General features: G+C 43.2%; 1 protein-coding gene across 3 annotated transcripts in view; it reads left to right on the top strand.

Annotated features, from left to right (window-relative positions):
- atrx (ATRX chromatin remodeler) overlaps window positions 1–13,980 on the top strand; it is a 35,053-nt gene extending 21,073 nt beyond the window's left edge. For all 3 annotated transcript variants that reach the window (XM_084943834.1, XM_084943844.1, XM_084943852.1), the window contains exons 29-34: window positions 169–360; window positions 8,523–8,672; window positions 10,352–10,468; window positions 11,607–11,702; window positions 11,784–11,912; window positions 12,419–13,980. In XM_084943834.1, coding sequence (XP_084799960.1) covers window positions 169–360; window positions 8,523–8,672; window positions 10,352–10,468; window positions 11,607–11,702; window positions 11,784–11,912; window positions 12,419–12,643 — 909 coding nt within the window. In that variant the 3' untranslated portion in view covers window positions 12,644–13,980. The remainder of the gene's footprint in view (window positions 1–168; window positions 361–8,522; window positions 8,673–10,351; window positions 10,469–11,606; window positions 11,703–11,783; window positions 11,913–12,418) is intronic.
- The last annotated feature ends 174 nt before the right edge of the window (window positions 13,981–14,154 follow it).

Genomic DNA, 14,154 nt, shown 5'->3' with positions numbered 1-14,154 from the left:
TAAACTGTACTTGGAATTCTTGCTGCATTGTCTTGATATTGATGCCACTGTGTTCATCCAGTATAGGGTGGATGTGATGTGCCTGTGTAATTCTGATTGACTCCTGGGTCACTTGATGTTTTTTAAACCTCCATTTTTTGTTCATCTCTTTTCATTCTCCTTTTTTAGGGCACAATGGAGGAGAAGATTTATGAGCGGCAGGTAACCAAACAGTCTCTGTCATTCCGGGTTGTGGACCAGCAGCAGATTGAGAGGCACTTTACGATGAACGAGCTGGCCGAACTCTACACCTTTGAGCCAGACTTGCTGGATGATCCCTCTGAAAAGAAGAGCAAGAAAGCCACACCCATGCTTCCTAAGGTGAAGATGCATATATTGTATGTATTTAGAACGAGAAGGTGGGCTTTCAGTACTGATCTAAGTGTCTTTTTAGAAGTTAAATTGACACTATAAATCAGACATGTAATTTGGCTTTGATGAATCATTGACTGAGAATTCATGCTTTTCTTTGAAGGAAATGTTGAAAACAGGCTGAAACCTATTAACAGTAGTAAAATAGCTTTTTTTTTTTTCTCCTTCAGCAAACATGGCACAGGATACTATTATAAATGCCAAGCTTGTTTTTTTTCCATACTTTCAGCGAGTAGCTTGTTCTTCCTTTTGAAGTTTTGCACTTCAGTGATAAACTGTTATTTAAACCCAATGCCAGCTTGTATCCTGCTTAGCCTCTTTCTGGGATCTCAGTATTTCTTCTCGTTTCCTTTCATAATCCTGCCCTCGCCTCTTCTCTTCTTCTAATGCAGGTGCAGTGTCACTATTTAGGCCCCCTGGGGTTTAATAAGAACACAGCCCTTACATGGGCCATCCAGCCCAGCACAGCTGCACAGATCTGTCTGTTTACTGCTATTTACTAAATAGTCTTCCCATTGCAACACTCCTGCTGCCCTGCTATAAACCTGCACTCCTCTTTTTTTCATTCATTCCTTGCTGCTTTTTACTTCTCTGTTGATCTTTGAATTACTCCCCTCCTTTCCCACTCATTCCCTTTTTTGAACTCTGGGTTTATTCAGATCTGTTTCTTAAGTGGTTTTACCTCTTTGTTTTGGTTTGACCTGGGTTACTCTGCAGAAACTTGTAAACAGACAGGTTTAAAAAAAACCCCACTGTATATACAGCTTGCATGCTCTTTCATTGGAGAAAAGTCCTTACAGTTCACCTTCATTGGAAATTGTTTTTGTTGTTTTTTTTAATTGACATTGACAGAATAATTTGCATTTGCCACTCTCTTGATGAGTATTATCAGGTAGGAGCAGTGTGAGAATCCCCTCAGTGAGCAGCTGCTATAATTTCTCCCACCACATATATTCCTCTAAACCCAGAGTAGCCTACTTAGAGCGCAGCAGAGCACAGTTGGAGATCTGAAGAGGAAAGATGTGTTCACTGAGCTGCGGCCTGTTAGATGTGTATGATCTTTAACGAGCCCAGTGACATTTATATGACACAGTATTAAAGACGGAGAAGCTGACAAGCTCTTATAAAGCCAACCTGTTTTTGGCCAAGGGGTTAACTATGATGTGGCAGCAGGACTGCAGTATTACGGAAGGAATTTGCCATCTGGAATGATGTGAAGATGAGTCAGACACCCTCCATCATTTTCAGCCAAGAACGAGAGAGCTTGTATTTTCTTTCCCCCATTTCTTCACACTGTGAAGTGCAGGGGGTTTTTTTCCACGCAGAAAAGACTTGGGTCACAGAGAAGCTGATATTTAGCTCTTTTTCTGCAAAGCTTTGTTATGGATATTTATTTAACTTGACCTTACCTCAACCCTCATACTGTACCTATAGTTGCACTTTTACTCATGTTCCCACTCTCTCTTCCATCCACACCATTTCTTTTCTCTGCCATCTTTGTGACCATCTGCTGCTATGACTCGCCTCTCTGCCTCCAAATGTTCAAAGTGAACTCAGTAAAGTTGTTTTTCTTTTTTCGCCCCCTGGCCTCCCCCTGCATGATGAAAGGTCATTATTTAAACCCCACTCTTAAAGATGGCTCTCTAGTCTTCAGAAAAACTAATTGGAGACAAAGGAAGCAGGCGTGCTTCCCGCTAATGACAAAGAAGGCCCTCTCAGCCCAGACATGAGATTTTTTACTCTCCACCCATCTCTTTCTGAGACACTCTTGCCTACTTCCTGTTCATCACACACTTCCATCTAACATGCTACCACTTGTACTTAAAGTTATGTTGGTAGTCTTTGAACAATTTTTATAAAAGTCTCCAGCATCTTGTGCAGATGTGCTCTGCATTGTACACTCTCGGCCCGGCTGGCGTGCTCTCAGCAGGTCATGGCTACAGTGGTCATTAGGCTCTGCTAGGAACGCTGAAAGGCCGTGGGCAGGCTGTGCCTAAACTACAGTATAGACAGGAGCAGACTGGAGCTATAAAGCACACCATGCTTGTCTCATTAGAGGTAGGAAGTCACTTTTGACCTTGGAGGGGGGAAAAAATCTCCCTCAGATAGTCTTCAAGCATTACATGAATGATCGGTAGTTTACAGAGGTCCTTTGTGATGCTGTTGTTGTAAATTACCTGCCCTCAGTTAGGCCGATCTCTCCTTGGATAAACGGTTTCTTTTACTTCCCAGAGTGCTTTTTGCCTGCTTTTAGAAAACATGCCTGAGCTTGTACTGGATGTGGAGAGAGCACTAATTATAGTTACAGCAAGAAATTAAGTGGTTGCAGGTGGTGGTGGTGGGGGGAATCAGAAGTCGTCATCATCAGACCTCTGTTGCTATACTCTGATTGTTTGGGACCACCTTTAGAGACTCCGACTTATTTGTCTTTTCTATGATCAATCCTTCTCGGTATGATTTATATGCAGTAGGTGTTTGTACAGGAAATCATTTTGACTTTGCTTATGGCATTGCCAGTCAATGGGCAGAATATTCATCTGTCATTAAAGGCTTGTATTGGTAAAGTGACTCATTTGAGACTGATCAGTCATTCATAGAGTTGCACTTGTTTTCTCATCACCCCACAGCTTACAAATCACCGTGTGAAACAGCATAAAGTAGGGCTGCACGATTAATCGTTAGAAAATCGCGATCTCGATTCATACTTATGTGCGATCTCATTTCCAAATGACAACAATTTAAAAAAAAAAAAAAAAAAAAGACGACGACGATTGTACCGCATTTTGATCCGGAACGTAATCTGCATGAAAACAAGCGCTCACTCTTCCTGCTCAACAAATGACAAGGACGGAGCCTTATACCATGTGATACAGAAGCTGTGCCGTGTGATGCTAAAATTAGCAGGGAAAAAACAACGGCGAGCACGTCAGGGATGACGAGAAAGTGGCAGGAGAAAATCCGTCCCGGTCAACCACCCAAACATCAATAACGGGAACCTTATACAGCGCTTCCCTATACCCGTCGAACTCCTGCAGGCACAAAGACATTACGAAGGCTATCACTTATCACCTGACCAAAGATATGGCTCCCATCAACACTTTGCAAAACGAGGGATTTAGGAAAATGATCAACACCCTAGACAAACGCTACACAGTGCCGTCCCGCAACTATTTTTCTATTGTTGCACTACCTGCTCTATACACGCAGCATCGAGCAACGGTGGAGACGGAATTTCAAGCAGTACAACATTTTGCGGCAACAACAAAACGTGAGACATTTGTTGTTTTTATGTTTATTTATTGTTTTTATGTTCAGTCTCAACTGTTACGAAGTTGATGTGCAGTTAATAAGTGCAATAAATATTTATACTGGAAAAGAAAATCGTGAGAGAATCGTGATCTCAATTCTAAGCCAAAAAATCGTGATTCTCATTTTATGCAAAATCGTGCAGCCCTAGCATAAAGTCTTTCTCTCTACTCCAGATTTTGAGACTGAAACTGTTTGACTGACCTGAGAGCTGTTTGATCAAAGTGCATTGGCATCTTTATTCTGACTGTAGCCAGACTTTGGAGCCAATGAATGAATCTGAAAAGAGCAGCAGTCTGCCTCTTCTCGTCTCCCACCCGTTTCTCACCTCAGGCTTGTTCAGAGACTGATTCCTATTTTTATATTCTCATCTCCCCCCTCTCAACCCTCCGCTCCAGCTGGCTGTCTCCTGTAGCGAACCCTTCACTGCTGCTAGCTGAGGCTTGTTTTTATTGGAATGTGGTATGTTTATTGTCTTTTTTTAGCCCTTTATGACATGCATGATTTTTGTTTCTTTGTTAATTGACTGACAGCTAGATAAACCCTCTGACTTGTGTTTAGGCCCCAGAGGGTGTAAAGACAACATGGTTTTAAGGGCAGGGGCGGCCTCCTGATGTCAGGTACAAGAGCAGCAGTTGAGCACATTTGTGCGAAGAAACTGTTTAGTGCAGCTCGGTAGAGTTGTGTGTCACTTATGTGCAGCTGGTGGGGAGAGAGAGTTTTGTCTGGACTGAATGTTTAGGTATTAGAAATATCCCATACGTTCACATTCCTGCTGTTGCGATCCTGCTTAGGCCCCTTAGTTGCTTTGGCCGATGCACCTGTGTGTCAAAAGCAGTTTGTGACACACACACACACAGCCATGCCAGTGCATTTAAAAACTCGTGCACAATTTGGGAATAGTTGTTGTAACTGAACAACTGAGAATTTCTTTTGCTCTGCTGCTTTCTTTTCTTGTCTAAGTGTTAAACGTTTTCCCTTTTCATCCTGCATATTTTATGGCTTCGTGGAGGCTTACTATTGTGGCAATGACAGGTATAATAGAAACCTCATTGTCAACATATTAACTGATCGTTTAGGATGTTGGAAATGGAGTTAACATGCTTGAAAATGTTCAGAAAGTTGATAACGTGGCCAAAGAACTGCTGCCTGTTATGTAGGCGGCTCTTTAATGGCATCATACCTCTTTACAGTTAAGCGCCACCTAAAATCTGTTGGTAAAGCATACGTAGGCTTCTGTGCCAAGTAGTAAAGTCTACATGAGGCCCACTTATATGGACTCCCAAGTTTTCATCTTTGTGATGTGTGAGGCAGCCGCGTTTGAAAGCTCCTTTACATAATTTGTGAACTGTTGGCAGGAGAGCCGTTTTTATACATGTGTAAGTATTTTGTTTAAAGGATGCATGCCTTGGGAAAGGTTCTCATGCATTGGTAAATTTAGTGAAAGCCTTGTTTGGTAAATAGACCATGCAGGTTCTTATGAAAGTACTGGTTCAGGTTGCATTTACAGAGGCTCTTCCTGTACTTGGATTTGAAACATCTGATTATCAGGATCTTCTTACGATTGAGCAGTTTGTGTCCTAACTGAGGAACGTCTAGAGGTCACCTGCAGACATTACCTGCCACCTCCAGTGCTGCGTCTGAGCAAACGCACACCAAATGTCTCCCCTTTGCTTTTCTCAAAAGGGAGAAAACATTCAAATGGAGTTGAATTGGCTGATTTACCGCCCACTCTGAGCATCTGCCCACCCGCAGTCTTTTGCCTCAACCCCCCTGCAGTAAATTGATAGTCTTCCACATGCAGCTCCATACAGATGACAATAGCATAGGTCAGGTTACCTACAGTCATTAGTGCCGCCTCAGGATACACGCACACATAGCACTAGGATGGGAGATGGACCGGACCACCCCAGAGCCACTGCTGGTAGGGATTACTTGGCTATCCCAGAATGCACCGTGTTCCAGTGGGAGCGCCTATACTGTCATTTGACCTGCAGCTCCACTGACCCGTTACTCGACCAGCAGTCAGAAAAACTCCTCTTTCATTCATTTGGATAAAAACACCTCACATTCTCTACACGCTCAGATGGTAGCTTTGTTTCTTCTTCTTGCCACCTAAACCTTCGGGGTAATTACAAATGTAAAAATTCAAATAGAATTTCAAAATTATGTTTCTGTTCAGCAAAGCAGTAATATTTCTTTTTAAGCAGAGAAAACGGGGTGTGTGTTGGTTTTAATTCTTTTAAGGACTGATGCAAAGCTGTCAGCAGTCGTTGTGTACCTTTTGCTATCTGCCCTTCAGACAAGGCAGCAGCAAGATAAAAGCTTTACCACTAGACTCAGTTTGGTGTTTAAATCGGTAAAATGCTGCTGTTTGAGCCGTGCATGCTGCATCCCAAGTGTTTGTGGTGGCCTTGATTGTGACCTTTATTTGACCTCATGCTGACTTATTTTGGCAGAACGAACCATGATGGGTGTCTTTTATCCAAGTCAGACCAACGGGCTCTTCTGTGCTTTTATGTCCTAATTAGAGAGTAAAGCAGCAGTTGAATCGCTGCCTGTGCTGCTGCTCTGAAATGTCTGGTTGTTCAGGGGTGGCCTGGTTTTGTCCTGATTGAGTGTGATGGCTGGGAAACATAAACACATGTCAATGAGGAGCACAATTGGCTTCAGGATCCAAGTGTTGGAGGCTGTGGTGTGCACGGTTGAGAAACACTGTGTCCCAGTCTGCTTCTACCTGTTACAGCCACCTGTTTTTTACTCTCTGAAGTCAGGGAGGCTCTTGCATATTACTACTCTTCTTCTTTTTATTTTGAAATGGTTGCAATCCACTATTAAATTTATCGTTTGTTTGCGGGGGCTTTTGGTTTTTTTTTCCCCTCCTTTTCCTTACTGCTAACTATATTGATGATTAATTTTGTTTGTGTCGTCTCACCCATTGTCACTGTTCAGCTTGAGAGCACGAAGAGCAAGGGAGGAGGGCCGAGCCCCTCTGTGAATTGGCTCGCGTGGAGCTGAAATGATGCAACTTCTGTATGACGTCTCCAGATTGCAAGGTTCCAGTTTAATGTAAAGCTAAGTTGAGACAAAGAAAAGCAAACATGCTGCACAGAGAGTAATTTAAACCATGTTTGTGTGAGCGAAGCCTGGCCCAACTCTTAATTTTTCACAGGTATTGTTTTCAATAACAGTGTAGCCATGGAAACCTCAAAACACATGTGCTGAAAAAATAAATGTATTTATCTTTTTATTTTGGTATCAGAACAGAATTTTCCACGTTTTCTTGAATTGTGCGTTCAGGTCACTGTTGGAGTTGTTTGACATTTGAGCGCGTGCTAATCTGCTTTAAGAGAAGATTTGATGCCTCAAATGTAGTGTTGATGTTTTTTGAATTTTAGTAACTTAAGAGGTTTCTGCAAAAAAAGCAGATTCAAGGTGCTGTAGAGAAAAATTAGCATTGCATCTGGAACCTTTTCTGTTTTTAAGGGGCTAAGATGTTGGTTTAAAAAAAATTATATTATTGACTGCTCAACGTGACATTTAACCATACGTTATTTTGTTTGTAGTCCTTTAACTCTTAATTCTCTCATGAAATGCACATTGCTTTGGTAGTGTGCGTGCAACAGAATGAATGCACTTCACAGTCAAAACAAGATGGCCAGGCTTCACTTGGGGTTGTCGCCTGTAGCCAGTCCTGTGAAAGTTGGGCTTAGCATGGTTTGCAGAGCCAAATCACAGCTTTGCACTGTTGTCTACAGGTTGTAGCTGTTTACTGTCACTAGGGGGCAGTGTCAAAAATCTGAGGGTTACTCTTTTGTTTGAGCTGCTGTTCTTTAAAACTTAGAATTTTAGTTTCAAATCACTTTTTCACATGCATAAAACTTCTGACCCTAATTGAACTCCATATAGCTGTTGCAGTTAAATCATAGATGACAAATATTCAAAGTCAAATGCGTGACAAACAGAAAAAACACTAAATTGCATCGCGTAGCAGCAGTTTGCAATGTCAATTTTGGTGTGTGCGCTCTTTTACTCAAAGGAACTGGTAGCTGGTAGCGCTAGTGGCAACATAAGTGCACATGCTACTCATTTCCTGTATAAATGCTTCATGGCTTCTGTGTAAAAAGACCATGTACACTTTGTATGGATGATGGATCTGGTGTAGCCACTTTGATGAGTCCACATGCGTTTTGTTTTCCAGTTTAACCACGGGGTTAGGAGAAAAGAGTGTTCTTGTTTCCAAATTTTAAAAAAAAAAAAGTCTTGTGAGCTGCTGGCCATATTTAATTGCAGACCAGGTCATCGGAATAACTGTAAGGAGTAAGGTGGATGATAATGTTGCTGAGTTTAAAGAAAAGTCCTGAAGATTGACCGTTCAGGGACATCACAGGTCAGTGGATAAAGACAGAAAGATGGAGCTTATGGAAAAAGAGCTTTAGCTCCAGTCACTTTTGAATGTAACAAGTTAATTTCAAGTGAATGTGGAAAAACTGCCAATTAAGCAAAAGATATTTAAAAAACAAAGAGAGCTGTTTGGAGCTCACAGAACATTTTTATTGAGAAACACATTGTTTTAATCCAGCAAATATGCACCTCTGTTCATGGGTATTCTTGCTGCATTCTTTGCACATCACATGAAATCCTCTGTAATTAAAAAAGGATTTGTACTTTGCGGTCTGAATATAGAGGAACCTTTAGTGCTCAAGAGGTCTGTGGCTCCTCCACAGTAATCTTTCCTTCCCCTCTAATGATGATGATTTCAAACCCACCGTGACCATATTTTTTCTCATCTTTCCTTGATGTAGGATCCCTTCCTGGCTGAGATGCTGCAGAACAATAAGGACCAGATTGTGTGTTACCATGAGCACGACTCCCTGCTGGACCACAAGGAGGAGGAAGCCTTGAGCGAGGAGGACCGCAAGGCTGCTTGGGCTGAATATGAAGCAGAGAAAAAGGTAGGCGGCGAGCAGAAAACGCATGCATACAGATGCGCACCAGCAAATCCACCAGATCCAAAATCAAAGGGTCACGTGTACAGCCCTTAGGCCTCGGGTCTGTCACTCTCCAGAACATTGACATTAATGTGTGAGGTGAACCAGGGCCCCGCTTTTGTTTGTCAAGATGTGCGAGTTAGTGTTGGATCTGTATAATCCTTTCATCACCCAGAGTAAGCAGATGACAGAGGCTCCCCCTTGCTCCACTGATGGTCATTTTGGCCCACCATCAGGCTAGTGAGCTGCTGTACAAATCACCAAGGCTGTCTAAGCAGTGTCAGCGCTACTTACTGTAAGACCACAGAGGTTTAGGGACTCCTGTCCTCTTCACACACATAACTGTCCCCCCTCTTCCTTCACTTTGTTGTGGGGCAATTAGTGGGGTTTATTTTGAGATGTGTATATTGTAAGAGAACAAGAGCAGGTCTCCTCTACGCCCCTCGAGTAATCCTAGATTCTAATTCACACTAATGATTATTTTTCCAACACACTCTACCCTTCTTTGCCCTCTATGCCTTAAGCTGATTTTCCCTTGGAGCCTCTTCTGCTTTTCAAGAGAACAGAGGGTTCCCAGTCGCAGTAAAGAGAGGGAGGGGGGGGACTGAGTGAGGTCAAATTTAAGGATTTCAAGTCTGTTCCCATCACTTCGATCTGTCTCTCGGCAAAAGAGCAGAAATGGTCACCGTCATCATCAAGAGGTTGTTCGGTATCGTGTTGTACGCCCTGCTTTGCAGGAGAAACAACTGGAACGTAACCCAAGCTCTGCTAATGTCTTCACAACTTAAGGTTTGGCCTGGCGGCGGCTAGAGAGGGCTGCATGTATGAATATCACATTTGCAACTCAGGGAAATGGGAAAAACTGAGAATGCGATTGGGAGCCCAAAACGAAATTGAACCCAAGAGCCCTGGTTCTCACTGGGATGACTTCAGCTTGGTACAAAGCTTACTGAGGCTCATGCCATAAATTTAGATTTCAGATACTGAATTTTGGAAGCAAAGGCTAGATTTGGTTTCCGTCTGTGTGAAAACGTATGAAAGGCGCAGAGCATCGGAGGATGCTGCTAAAGTTAAAGAGGTGTGTGTGCGTAGATTAATGTGTGTTGAAAGTTTTGTACTGTTTAGGTTTGCACACCTGTCTCTGACCAGGTCCAAATATCCCTGCTGGCCCCGAACACACACACAAACACACAGACACCCCCCCACCCCCACCCCCACCCCACCCCCCTTTGCATACCGGATGGCCAGATTACAGGGCACGGGAAAACCATCTGCAGCAGAGACTCAATTACATACAAACATCGGCATCCTGCTGGCCTTTGCTGGGACGAGACTGTTTACTTCAGGTCACTACTTTCACACACATATTTAATACCGCTGGAGCAGGCTGATGTTGGACAGCTTGTTGCTTTTGGAGTTATGTGTAGATATGAAAACTTCATGAAGACTCAACATGAAGTGAAGACCTCATCACATCAATGTGCGACTGAATATGACAGACAAAGTGGGCTGTCGTCTCTCGTCAGCCTCGCCGATTGTTTAGTTTTTCCCATCATGGCCTCAGTGGCTCTTAACACCTGCGTAATTAGCCTCTGCTTCCTCACTCCCTCCTCTGTCTCTTCCTCTTGTCTTTCATCTCTCAGGGTATGTCCATGAGGACCAACTACCAGACGGCATACGCTCACGCGGACATGAACAACCCCAGCTACTTCACCTACAACATTGGAGCTTTGCCCTCCATGACCAACCAGCAGCTGGAGGTAAGTAATGAGCTCCACATGTCACCACTGCTGCCTCACACCCGTCCCGCTCCTTCCCCCTGCAGCATGGCGACTTACATTCCTCAAACCCCACAGCTAATTGTGACAGCAGTCCTGGTAGCAGATCAGCCCAACTCTGCCCCACGCTGCTCAACGTCTGCAGCTATTAATGCACAACAACTGATGGAGTGAACAGAACTTGTTTTTTTAATTTTTTTTTATGGAAATAAAATTTAAACTACTATACGCTGTCTTTATAAATTAAATAATCACATATGAGACATTATGTATGCGGGAAGCAGCAGACTCTGCAAAGCAGGTTTTGGAGGTCAAAAGTGATTTTGCTGACACATGCTTTCATATCCGGCACACACAGTATTGTGCATCAGGTCATCCGATTAATGAAAATCTAATATTTAGACTACTTTTGGTTTTCACTGTTGTATTAGACGGTCGCAAACTTTATCTGTCTGCTGTGCGGTGCTGGGCACAGCTAATCAGTTACAGCTTTTTTCTTTTTTTGTTGGTTGTTGCTGGAAGTGGTGAGACTCAACATTACAGTAAATGTGTGGGCTGTAAATACAAATAATAAGCTAGAAGAATTTCTGTGGAGCTGCACAGATGGAGATGATTCACCTTTTGGCGTTACGCATTTTGAAGATTACCATACATAGGATACAATATCTGGCATCTTTTAAATGTTTTGTTCACTTTGCCATCTGTTTGGGAGAGTCCCTGCTTTTATTTTGAAGTTCTGCTGCTATTAGCCAACTAGCTCAGAGGTTTCCTGTCTTGTTTCCCCAAAGGCAGGCTGATCAGTCATAGTGGTGATATTATTTTTATTAAGCTGCCTCTACATTCACTCTGTTATCCTGAGGTTGAAGAGGCTGTGTTGGTCTTTGCTGTGAGGTCTGCTCCTGAGCAGGTGGAGAACTGGTGCTATCATGGCTGAAAGGGAAGGACTAACACTAACTAACATTCTGGGGGAGTTGTGATGGATGAGAGAGGCTCACTGAAGAGGCAGCTGAATATATTGCTCTATTGTTGGTCACCAAGTACTCGACACAGTGAATACGAGCAAAGATCACCTGCCTTCGTCTCATGTGTTTTCTCTCTGCCTTGTTTTGTTTTTGCTCAGGAACTCATAAACCAGGGCCGACAGAAAGTCATCGAGGCTACAAATGCTTTGAAGTCTTTATCACGGGAGTCGCTGGAAGATATAATCAGCAGAGTGGTGAGGTCTTTGAAATCACTTTCCATTCACAGATCTGTAGGGATCACTGTATGTTTTAATGACTGTTGCCTCTCAACACAGTGGAAAGAGAACCCAGCGCTTACGGAGAACCAGGTCCAGGCTGTTGCTCTGGGGCGACAGGCCACTGTGGAGCTAGAGCTTAAACGCAGGGAAGCGATCTATAGGGATGTCCTCAACAGGCAGCAGTCGGTAAGAGCCACTCTGTATACGAGACAGAACAGACAACTGAATGACGCCAACAAATCACCACAGTAGTTTAATTTCATTAGTTTATCGATGGTGGTTAAACAGGGTAATTTGTAAATTAATCCATTATGACCAAACAGTCAAAAGGCCAAAAACTGGCAATAATATCACTGTGCATCACAACATTTTGTGCTGAGAGGGCTATACCGGTTTACCTGCACCAGCCAAGAAAAAAGGTTAGCGTGGGAGTAGTATCTCTGTTTACTGTCTGTCTGTGAAAGCATGAGGCGGTTTGACCTCTTAAAAGCTCTGATTCAGCCTTGACTACAGCTCAGAGACACCACTATATGTGACCTCTGATGTCAGCTGTTGTGCTGGGTTTTAACGAGGACAAGGGACCGCCACCCTCACTTCTTTCTATAATTGTTGTCATTGTGTTAAACCGTGACAGAGCAAAGTGTACTTTTTACCTTTGAATTGTGTTGATTTTCAATGTCTGTGTGTTTCAGTTGATGATGTACGTGCAGAAGCTGATTACCAACAGGAAGGTGCAGGAGCAGCAGCTGGCCATGGCCAATCAGGCCAGCTACCTAAACCAGCTGGCCCTGCAGAATGGCATGATGGGAGCCGGCGGGCTCAGTCAGATGGACCTGCTCACTCTTTACCAGCAGCTCCACGGCCTGGGCGGCCATCAGGGTATGGGCAAAAATCCTGGCCCTTCCAAGGGCCTGTAGGGTCCCCCCCCCCCCCAAAAAAAAAAAAAAAGCTCAAAACACACAGATGCAACGAGCCAGAGGGTCGGTGAGAGACTGAGACTGGACTGCTGTCCACTGGAGCCTCAAGTGAGAGAGACTCGCAGTGCTTTATTCTGTAACTCACTGAGAGGATGTAATGTATAAATGACTGTGTGAAATGTCTGTTAGCAGAGGGGGAAAAAAAATGTATATACCGCCTTAATGTTATTCAAGTTCTATATCTTCATTTTTCATGTATTTAAAGTTTTACCCCCAATGCTTTAAGGCATTGTATTGATTTGCCCTTTTAAAAAAAAGGGTTTCCTTATTATTTCCAGCTCAGTTTTTTTATACTGTTTTAAATGCCTAACTAACTACACCTGAGTGGGACCAGTATTGTTGGTGACAGGACTCTGATGCAAAGCGCTACGCGACGATGAACGCCAGTAGATTCCTCCACCTTTATCTAGCAAAGCAGACAGCTGTTGGTGCTGCAAGTCCTGCTTTTTATTTCTTTCTTTCTTTTTGGAGGATGGGAGAAACTGATAAAAGGGGGGGGGGGGGGGGGGGTACTGGGGGAAAAAAATATGGCCTTATTGATTTGCTAAAAAAACAAAACAAAAAAAGCTCTGTAAAGATTTGAGGTTTGTTGAGAATCTTTTCTATTATGCTTTTAAGTGTTTACATTAGTTGTCGCTGAACATGGTAACGGAATGCTTGTGTTGTTCAGAAACTGCCTGCCAGTTCCTATGACCCTTTTGTAACGTCATCCTCATTGTCACGTGTCGTCTAGCATAGCACCGTGCGTCTCGTTCATTACGTTCCACTTGTGTTGAGGCCGGGTCTCGCAAAGCGGAGGCGGTTCAGCCAGGTGTCACGGAGGGCCCAGAACTTTTACCTTTCAGCGTCTTTCAGCGTTTGAAATATGCGTTTCCAGACGGGATTGACAGAGTAAAGGCTGGAAATCTTATTATACCTGGCTGATTTGTGTCCTCTGCTTTGTGAGAAATGCTCTCCTGGACACTGTAGTCTCACCAGGCAGGCCCCCAGACTACTTGTATTCTACTTTGGCACATTCATGCTTCTAAATGCTTAAACTGGTGTAGCTGTTGAACATGAGGAATATAAACGTTTCTCACGGAGAGACGACTTGCCGTCTCCGATTGACTCCTGTGTTTGCACAAGGTGTATTTCATAAATGTAGAAAACGTTTTTTGCCCTTGTCTAAGAATGTTCTTACGTTAGCGAATACACCAACATGATTTGCCATGAATCTGATCTGCTATTATCTTGATAAGTATTTAATATAACATTTAATAAAGTGACCAAAAGTATAACCGGTGCATGTGTTGGAGTCTTTTTTTTATTTATTTATTTTTATTAAAGGGATTGAAGTACTTGCCACTGATTCACCTCACTGAGTTTACAAAGAGGAATGCTGGTTGCACATTTGTACTCTCTGATTAGCTCCACCTTGATGATCGTTGCATGTTATGCCTTATTAGACAGGA

The sequence above is a fragment of the Perissodus microlepis genome, chromosome 2 (genome assembly GCF_051167445.1).
Source record: "Perissodus microlepis isolate ML-2025 ecotype Zambia chromosome 2, ASM5116744v1, whole genome shotgun sequence".
In the NCBI taxonomy this organism is placed as follows: domain Eukaryota; kingdom Metazoa; phylum Chordata; class Actinopteri; order Cichliformes; family Cichlidae; genus Perissodus; species Perissodus microlepis.
The sequence above is the reverse complement of the archived record's forward strand: the minus strand, read 5'-3'. Positions and strand labels throughout refer to the sequence as shown.